At 38.8% G+C, this 9,503-nt stretch overlaps 2 protein-coding genes across 3 annotated transcripts; both read right to left on the bottom strand.

Annotated features, from left to right (window-relative positions):
- LOC141820297 (basic leucine zipper 4-like) lies at window positions 1–577 on the bottom strand. Its single transcript, XM_074707587.1, has one exon. It carries the CDS (start codon window positions 559–561, stop codon window positions 112–114), a length of 450 nt encoding a protein of 149 aa, XP_074563688.1. The 5' UTR covers window positions 562–577; the 3' UTR covers window positions 1–111.
- Window positions 578–5,922: 5,345 nt separating this feature from the next.
- On the bottom strand, window positions 5,923–9,177 carry LOC141820371 (thylakoidal processing peptidase 1, chloroplastic-like). Of its 2 annotated transcripts, XM_074707671.1 has the most exons (7): window positions 8,210–9,177; window positions 7,782–7,850; window positions 7,598–7,666; window positions 7,430–7,516; window positions 6,891–6,958; window positions 6,646–6,804; window positions 5,923–6,433 (listed from the first exon to the last, which is right to left on the bottom strand). In XM_074707671.1, the coding sequence occupies exons 1-6, from the start codon at window positions 8,975–8,977 to the stop codon at window positions 6,684–6,686; spliced, it is 1,182 nt and encodes a 393-aa protein (XP_074563772.1). In that variant the 5' UTR covers window positions 8,978–9,177; the 3' UTR covers window positions 5,923–6,433; window positions 6,646–6,683. The 2 variants fall into 2 exon arrangements, with proteins under 2 accessions (XP_074563772.1, XP_074563773.1); XM_074707672.1 differs by lacking the exon at window positions 5,923–6,433 and having other exon boundaries at window positions 6,477–6,804.
- Between the last annotated feature and the right edge of the window lie 326 nt (window positions 9,178–9,503).

Raw genomic sequence — 9,503 nt, 5'->3', positions numbered from 1 at the left:
CTAATTTTTTTTCAAAGAAAGAGAAGTCAAATAAGACTCGTAATTACACCAAAGGCCTGATCGTGATCGATCATGGCGCAGCGGTAGGTGACTGGGAGTTCCGATGGGGGTTCACGTCGTTAATAACGCCGAGGCGTCCTCGAAAGGCAAACCAGTGAGGAAACCGCCGTGAGCGGCCGGGGAGAGCTGGCGGAGCAGGAGGATGAAGCGGCGGAGCTCGGAGAGCCTGCGGCCGAGGGCGGCGGACTCGGCTCGGAGCCGGAGGTTCTCGTTGCGGAAGAGCTGGCAGCGGTGGGACGCCGCGACGACCCGGCGCGCGAGGTCTTGGTTCAGGGAGCTGAGCCGCGCCGACTCAGAGCGGAGCTCCTCGAGGCGGCGCTGCTTGCGCACGCGGCAGCGGCGGGCGGACTCGCGGTTGGAGATCTTGCGGCGGAGCCGCCTGCGCTCGTCGGCCGACAGCAGCTCCGCCGGGCCGGACCGGGAGTCGAGTTCCGGGTCGGGCGAATCGAACCAATACTGATCGAGCGAGTCGAAGGCGGCGTCGAAGTGCGCCTGCAGCATGGCGAGAAGAAGAAGAAGAAGAAGAAGAGAGCGAGAAGTTGGAGAAAAGGGAAGTAAGGAGGAGCCGCGGGGACGCATTTAAGGACGCTGGCAGGGCCACGTGGCGACAGACCACTGGCATTCTAAAAGCTCGAGCGGCGGTCGAGCAGGTGGACGTCTGCGCAGCCATAAAAGAAAGGTATGCATAGGAGCATAGCCGCCTAAGTGATTCTCAGTGAGAGAGAGAATCAGGCTCGTCAATTTGGGAATTGGACGGTGGATCTTATGCTTCCGTAGGGGAAAGTCAAGTGGTGTGGGTGGGCGCTGTCTTAATAGCGAAGGAAGTAGCGTTTGGTATTTGCTTTGTGGATTCGGTGCCATGTTATGGCACGTGCGCCGCCCGGGCAAAGCGTGGAAAAGAGCGTTGACAGTTACGGTTAGATTTGATTACTTTTTTATAAAAATAAAATCAATTATTCCAACAGTATCATATGACCGATCTTTATAAAAATATAAATTAAAAAATTATAATTAATTACGATGAATAAATTTGACTACTACTTGAAACATGATCATGCATACTAACGCACAACGTCCCTTGCAAAAATAAAATGGGAGTTTTTAAAAAATATTAAGAGCTAGTCTAATTAACTTGACTCGAGCAAGACCTACCTGTGCATGAGAATTTAACAATATGAGTGAGCTTGTAAGAAGATTGGGAGTCTTTGAAGGTTGCAACAGTTTCAAAAGGAAGGAGAGATTAATTAGTACCATGAAGGAAGGCTATACTAGCGATCGGTGTCCTTCCTCTCGTAGCAAAAACTAAATGAAAATTAGATTAGAATTAGTACGGCTGGCTCTTATACTGTAATAGCATTTGTGATGAAATAATTAATACTCTAACATTCAATGTTATATGATGATAATATAATAGCTCTATTTTTTTTATAAGGGTGCAATCAACATTGGATCTATTAATTAAAATTAATGTAGATGTTTGATTGAAAAGTTAAATTAGGATTGATCGAATATTTAAGTTCGTTCGATTAAGTTAACGAGTCGAGCTCGAGCCTGATTTCGAGCTCGAAAATATTATCGAGCCGAGCTCGAGCTTAACATTATTTGGTTCGTGAGCTCGCGAACATGTTCGTTTAAAGGCTCACGAACGTGTTCGCAAACATGTTCGTTTAAAGACTCACGAACGTGTTTGTTAAGAGATTCACGAATATATATATATATTACATAAATTATAAATATTATATATTAATGAGCCAAGCTCGTTTAACTTTTAAACGAGCTATTTTTGAACCAAGCTCGAACTAAATTTATTTAACTTTAAAACAAGCCTTTTTCGAGCTGAGCTCGAGCCGTTCGCGAACTATTTAATTTCATTACGAGCTGAGCTCGAGCTTAAGAATTGAAGCTCGAATCGAACTCGAGCCGAACTCGAGCTTAGGAAAAACGAACCGAGCTCGAGCTCGAGCCTCTTACTGTTCGACTTGGCTCAGTTCGATTACACCCCTAAATATTTTATAATGAAAAAGTCCAAATGTATTACGGTCGATAAGACATTTAACGGTCAAAAGTCTAATAGAGAGTTGACAAGTGAAAAAATTTAAATTAAATGCGTTGCGGTTGATCGGGCACTTAATGATTGAAACTCCAATAAAAAGTTAGCAAAGGAGAAGTCCAAGTGGATCATAGAGGATCAGACACTTTATAAGGGTAAAGTCCAAATAGACCAAGATTTATAAGATACTCGACAATAATAAAAGTTTTGACAGGTCATGCATGATCGGATGTTAAACATAAAAAAAAAATTCAAATAGATCAAGAAGGATTAGATACTTTATAATAGTTAAATCGACTAATAGTTGAAAATTAACTCGGATCTAAAGGCTATAAAAGAAGGATTTCATGGAGGAATTTAACATCGATTTTTATGAATTTTAGAGGAGAATGTTATTGCATTTCCAAACCTCAAGGGACAATCCAAAATGATACAAAGCGACTAAAATAAGCGATTTGTACAAATTATTATTTACTTCATATTTTTTTATATATTTAGTTGTATTTATTTTTGTAAATAATAGATTATAAGAAGTTTTTTCATCTCCTAAAGATCTCCGATAAAAAGATCATAGTGGAATATTATTAGGACTAGACTTTCAAAAGATCTCCGGTAAAAATAGCTACGTTAACCACATGAACGATTGATTGGAGCAACTCACGAATTATTATTGTAGATCAAGGGCAACGATGCTTAAGGGCCATGCATATTATGGAAATCAAGGAAGTCTGTGTTAATTTAAAGTCTCAGCGGTAGCTAGTGGCATCTGTTTCAGTGTTTAAAGAGGAGGGCCTCACCGTTTAAGAAATAATAAACCATAGAGAAGAAAACAAAGAACTTCCTTTTTTATCATTAGAATTTTTTATTTTATGATGATGAAATGCCTGAAAAGAATAAAAAATGATGCTAAGGAAGGTTATAATAGCAAAAGCTAGCCATTCAAATTAATATTTTAATTATATATTGGAAGAATACTTTTGACCATACATAGAGGTAAAAGGATGGCTAAAAGAATATAAAATTACACATGTCCATACACAGACATATATACACATCCCGACACAAAAGAACGAAAAGATGACAGGTAAAGTTTAGTTACTTATCCTCCCAAATTAAAGAACTTGCTAGCTAGCCACAGGTGGCCAGCCCCAACAAACCATGAAAAGACTCCGTGCGCGAGATTAGTTAATTAAGAACATATGAATTTGCTTCCTACATGACACACGTAAATGTCCTATTTATCTTCCCAAAGAACTAGAGCTAGGGTGGCCGGAGCAAACCTGCACGGAAAGACTCCCAGATACCAAGAACATATGCATCTCTCATAATTTCCTTGACCAATATTAATTAATTAAATTAAATATGTTGGCCGACCATGTACGTTACTTTATAAGCCAATGCCAATGGAGTCCATTAGACCAGGTGTTAACTAGAATTACCTAGCTGGAAGAAGAGAAGATACAATATTTATAGTTGCAATATGATATAAGAAAGGATGAAGAAGGCAAAAGTATATATAGGCATTAATCTTAAATTAGGAACTAATTAATTAAGCTTAATGTCAGACTGCATGCATGCCCCATGGCTTGCTGCATATTGCAGACGTTTCAGCTTTGCTGATACTTTTACATATATGGAGTGTGAGGGAACATGCATGTGGAGTACCTGAGGTTAAAGCAAGCAAACATGTGGATTGTTGAATGCCATGGAGTTAAAAGTTGGATCGATGCTGTCAGAAAAGATATGTATAGGTGCATGGGTGTGGTTTAGGTAATAGAAATGGCAGATGGTCAGATATGTTTTGCAGGCCAAGAAGTAAACAAAGATTTATTTTATTTTATGGAGTTATTATATTCCTTAATTTGTGTAAAATGATAAGCTCCTTATATATAGTTGTCTGCCAAGAGAGTGGGGTTCCTAAGAGCACAAGAATTTGGATGGGATACCTTGTGGAATATTTGAGTCATAAGGGTACTATGCCGAGTTAGGGTTCTAAGGAGACTCAGTTGGGTCGGAGTGCTTGAGAGGCTGAGTTGATCAGTTAGGGTTTTCAGGCATCTAAGCCAAGTCAAGATGCTCAAGAGACTGAACCGAGCTGGTTAGGATAATCGATGCTCAAGACATTAGGGCAAGTCAAAGTACGTACTTAGCAAGTGAGTTGACAAGTGACTAGCTCGGAGATCTAGTTGAGGTACTCAAGTAGTCGAGCGACTAAAAATCTCAAGAGGCCAAGCTAAGGTAGTCAGAAGGCCGAACTGTAAGACAACTCAGAGACTGAGTCAAAGCATTCTTGAACACAATGGCATATGATAAATAGAGTTTCTTTAAAAGAGATTTGTTCCCTCTTCGAAGATGCTTAGACATTCAAATGAGGTGTTTGTTTTTCAAAATATAATGGATAAATCATGTTAGCAACTAAGCGTTAACTATTCGTGACGAACTAAATTCTACCCGAAGATTATCACAGAAGAACAGATAACAGTGGATCAAGAATGTAGAAAGAATATAGCCTGCTATCTAAGTTAGAGTCTCTATTTATAACTCAAATCCTAGCAATTATTAACTCTTTGATAACTGGCTTGTCCAAGTAGCATTGACATTAAACTAATGGTAGACTAAGAGAAAACCTCTCATCTAATCATATTGGTATATAAATCAATCTTGTTGCTATGAAACTTCAAATGTGAAACTATTCCCCATTCATATTGGAGTGGAGTTAATTCATTGTTTTCCAATAATATTTTATAATTTAATTTAATACAATTTTAACTTTAATTTAATTAAAAATTAAAATGTATGTTAAAAATACTAATTTTGGTAGGATGCAACTTGAGGAAAGGAATTCATAGAATTGTGTCTATTCCTATGGATTAGGAACTAAATTAGTAGGCAAGATAATGATGATGGGGCTATGCCTTTTATTAATTCAGGATTGACTTTACTTATGATGCAAGGAATTTTATTAAAATACAAAAGTAGAACCTTGAAGAATCTACCAATTGGGATTGACATCTAAATCATTTAATTTGTTTATGATACAATTCCAACTAGTCTTGAGTACCCTTTTGTTCCTAAGCATATATAAGGGTTCTAAAATATTAAATGATTTGAAGGGTCTTTAGTAAATTATGTGTAGCTTTCTCTACATACTATAAGAGAAAGCTCTTCCACTTCTTTAGAGATTTCTCGACAAGACAGACATTGTCATTTAAGAGACAATTATATTGTTGTTAAAACTTTTTAAAGTAAAATTAATTTTGAAAGGGTTTCAAAATATGTAGAAGGATGAAGAATTAAAAGAGCATTAGGAATTTTCATACAATTTATAGTTTTAATAAAATAGCTCTTGGCAAAAAGGTGAACCTAATGGGGTACTATTCATTATGTGCATGATAACTTTGACCATGTACAATGAACATGAACAATGTGGTGCACGACACGTATATTTGAATTTCAAATGAGATAAATATTTTTGGAGGTTGAGTTTTGATTGTACATAAATTGTATTTTGGATTTATCCAAAAGAGAAAAATCATTTATCTCCAGAATTAGTCAATGAAACCTAAACACTTTGATTATGAAAAACAAATACATATGTTGCAATCTAGACTTAAATATGATTGTCATAATTACAACTCTAATAATTTTGTCTGTAAAAAGTTGATTGTCATTGCCGACCAAGATGATTCGTCAAACTAATTAATTAACAGCCCATTGTAATATGAAATGCCATCTATTGTTCAGGACAACTAAACAAACCTAGAACACAATAGATGAATATAACAAGAGAGCCACGCAATTATCATCCTCTATTCATCACGCAGCAACATCTGATCACAAGTTGCTTGAACAAACATTTAACACATCTGTACTCAAATTATCACATTCATAAACCATCTATTCGAGTTCATGAAGTATAAGACAGTGAGCCACTCGAGCACTCAATGATCACAATAAATCGCCAGTGAAAAAATGGCAATGTGATAGTCAACACAATTGCATCTTGCATGAACATTCTCACCTTCGATTTTTTTCATTTCATTTTTGGGCAACAAAATCTTCGTCGCTCAGAATCCTGCAGACCTTCTAGTCATTGTGAATGACCAGTGTTAAATCTGCCAGATTTTCCAATAAAGGGTCGTCTTAATGTGGATTTCGGAATTGAATCTGCCAAATCCTATGGCTGAATAGGTGGCCTCCATGCGGATTCCGCATAGCCTAACAGAGCAGAATGAACTTGGCATTATGTGACTAATGTCGGAAATATACAGTCCCTGATCTTAGGTTGATGGATTAAATGTCGGGAAACTATTGTCCCCAGACCTGCAAAGCAAAAAGTTCAATATTATGGAATGCCTGAGCAATGTGCCAAAAAAGTCGTGGATGATTAAAATGCCTCCTACATATTGAGAAGGCATAACACAATTCAACAGGCGGATTAGATATTGAAGCATCAACAGCATTGCCCGAGAATGGGCATAAAGCAAACAAAAAAATTAAAGAAAATGAAGGGCGAGAACTCTTGCAAAATCCACCTCTTCAGTCTTCATGTGGTTCTTGAAGAAAAGAAGCATCAAGAAATTCCCATCACATTTGGAATCGCACTTGGTTCATAGATAGTGTCGGAGATTCTTGATGGAGGCCAGTAGCGGAGAACTGACCTTCCGAGAATGTTCTTTACTGGAAGAGGCCCCCTGAAACAACAAAATGGTGGTCATAAGTCTTCCATCTTTAAAACTTATTCCAAAACATATCTTTAACTTAGAAAAGAAGTATTCACCAATTATGTGAGTCAAAGCTGTGGTTACGATTATCCCCCAGCACAAAGACACAACCTTTAGGCACAAACTGCAGAAGAGAATCCAGAAATCAGTGAATATGTCAAATATAACTTTTTTTAGCAGCTAACTAATAAAACAAAATTGTGATTCATTATAATAAAAAAAGAAAAAAAAATGAAGGTTTCCCAGAACATTAGCAGCTTGTGTGGGTGTATAAAGTCTAGATTTTTTTTTTCTTTTGAGAACCAATAACTTTTTAGGTTTTAACTATCCATAAAACTATCAGCTCAAAAACTTAGTTTGTGTTTGCAAGTACAAGAGAATAGTTGCATTCTCCAGATCACAAAGCATCATAAACCATACTAAAAAGTAAGATTACTTGAGTATTGTAAGCATGGCTAAAACACACTTATCTTCTATGATTTAATAAGAAACGGTAACATTAGCAAATTTCATTGAATATGAGCAGCCCAAGAAAATGAAAATCATTTTAAGGTAAAATATTTGAAGAAAAAAAAAGTCAGAGCACATGCCATACCACTGATTTCATTTCATAGTCAAGTGGCTCAAGAATAAATTCCTCATCCTGGATCACACCGTTCACCAACAATTTGCCACCATGAACCTGATAAACAAAAGAAAATTAAGTCATTTGATAATTACCTGTAGCATAGTAAGAGCATGAATCAGTAGAAAATAGCCTTACTTCAACAACATCCCCAGCTACAGCCACAACTCTTTTGATAAAGACATCAGCTGATGTAAATCCATATTCCTGCACCAAAGGAATTTTTTCTGAATCAATGATCATCTCAAAACCAAAATTTTGGTTCTCAAGAGTTTGGATCTTTCAATGAATGTTTAGTCTGAAATAGAAAAACCAAAAATACCTGTAGGATTGAAGGGGCTCTGAAGATAACAATATCTGTGACTTCAGGTTCTCCGAACAGATAAGAGACCTGGAATTTTAACGTGCACAATGAACGTTAGCAAAACTGAAATTGATAACCAATCACTAGAATGCAGTGAATATTAAATACTAACAAGCAGCAAGTAAAATTTGAAAGATCACTTATTTAAGATTCAGGTTGTTAGTTTCTTTTTGACATTATCATGTTATAAATCAGCGATTACTATGAACGAGCATTTAAAATGTTCAACAATGTACAGGTTAGATCAGCCATAGCAAACAATATTACTAAATCTAAAATACGTAATGCAAAACAGTTTGTTCTAACAGATTTTAGAATGCCACAAGTAGGCAAAAAAATGTTAGAGTAATTATAATCCACTTGGGGAAGAAACAATTAAGTGATACCTTCTCAGCCAAAATTCGATCTCCGACTTCAAATGTTGGAAGCATCGACTTGGATGGGATCAATTTTGTCTCTGCCAAGAATGATCCATACAGAAGCGGAACAGTCACTGCTGCAAATAATGTCTTGGCATCATCTGAACAAGAGCTCAGGAACCGCGAAATCCAGCTCCTCTTCTCGCGGGAGTTCATCATATCGTATGTTTCTTTCAACTCTCTCATCAAATTCACTCTGGCACCGGAGCTACGACACTCCTTAGACTCTCCACTCGGTTTGCCAGAAGAAATCATTGCCGTTTCTTCCAAAGGAGGATCTGAAGAACAAGTTCCTCCCTTATCCACTCGGTCGACCCTTGTCGACCCGGTAAGGAACTCATTGCACGGGAACCACCTGGAGGTCTGAAACAGAGGGATCAAAGACGACGGCTTGAAGCCCATCGTCGACATCGAAGAGGCAAACATTAAGCAACCAGCCGTTGATCTGGAGCCGGAAGACATCGCAGAGAACAGGCCTGCAGCAAGAGAAGGTCCCCACTCCTTAGCCTGCACGGCTTCGGAGAAGAAAACCTGGGGCGAGTCCTGGCGAGCAACGGATCGGCATTCGAGGATCGGAGGGGGGCTATGCTCGGAAGCATTCCGCGCGAATAGGGGAATGGGACGCCCAGCGTCGTGGAAAAGACGAACGTTTCCGCCGCAGCGGGCCCCAGCAGCGGCGGCGGCAAGGTTTTGGGCGAGGTAGCCGGAGAAGGAGACGGTAAGTCGGATAGCCATAGTCGCAACGCAGGAGATGCGTCGGAGGATGGGATACACTGGGTCGGAGAAAAAACGCGAGGAGGAGGGGAGACGGCGGATCAGAAGGCGGAACCCATTCCGACGACGAAGGAAGCCAAACCGGAACGGGGCAGGGGGAATCGGGAGAACTCGGTCGGCGCCGGAGGGATTGGAAAGCTAGAGAGTCCGCCGGAGGAGAAGGGCAGCGGAACGAAGTGAGAAAGGAAAAGCCAGTGGGGTTCGTATAAAGAATAAAGGATCATAATAAGGCCTCGAGTTGCTCATAATTACATCATTGCCAATGGTTCCATATCGATTTGATTCGTCGTATAATTAATAATTCTCCGCTCGATCATGGCATTTATGTAATATGAGTTAAATTGAGAGGGGTTTTGCATTCTCTTACATTGACTTTGAGCCCCGCCTTGTTGCGGGGAAAATACCGGAAAGAAGGCTCCTCGACGTTTCCTTTTTTATTTATTTATTTAGTCAAATTTTAAATTTTAAAAATAATCTCTATATTATG

This window comes from Curcuma longa, unplaced genomic scaffold (genome assembly GCF_044706935.1).
Source record: "Curcuma longa cultivar G26 ecotype Majalengka, Jawa Barat unplaced genomic scaffold, ITB_CL_G26_1.1 utg3290_np1212_1714210_RagTag, whole genome shotgun sequence".
NCBI lineage: Eukaryota > Viridiplantae > Streptophyta > Magnoliopsida > Zingiberales > Zingiberaceae > Curcuma > Curcuma longa.
The sequence above is the reverse complement of the archived record's forward strand: the minus strand, read 5'-3'. Positions and strand labels throughout refer to the sequence as shown.

What these genes read in the sequence shown, in the direction of transcription:
- LOC141820371 (XM_074707671.1), bottom strand. Translation starts at nt 8,977, where the DNA reads ATGGCTATCCGACTTACCGTCTCCTTCTCCGGCTACCTCGCCCAAAAC. An exon ending in ATCGAATTTTGGCTGAGAAG is followed by an intron (nt 7,851 to 8,209) that starts GTATCACTTAAT and finishes TTAAAATTCCAG; the next exon opens with GTCTCTTATCTGTTCGGAGA. An exon ending in ACTATGAAATGAAATCAGTG is followed by an intron (nt 6,959 to 7,429) that starts GTATGGCATGTG and finishes TCTCTTCTGCAG; the next exon opens with TTTGTGCCTAAAGGTTGTGT.
- LOC141820297 (XM_074707587.1), bottom strand. Translation starts at nt 561, where the DNA reads ATGCTGCAGGCGCACTTCGACGCCGCCTTCGACTCGCTCGATCAGTAT.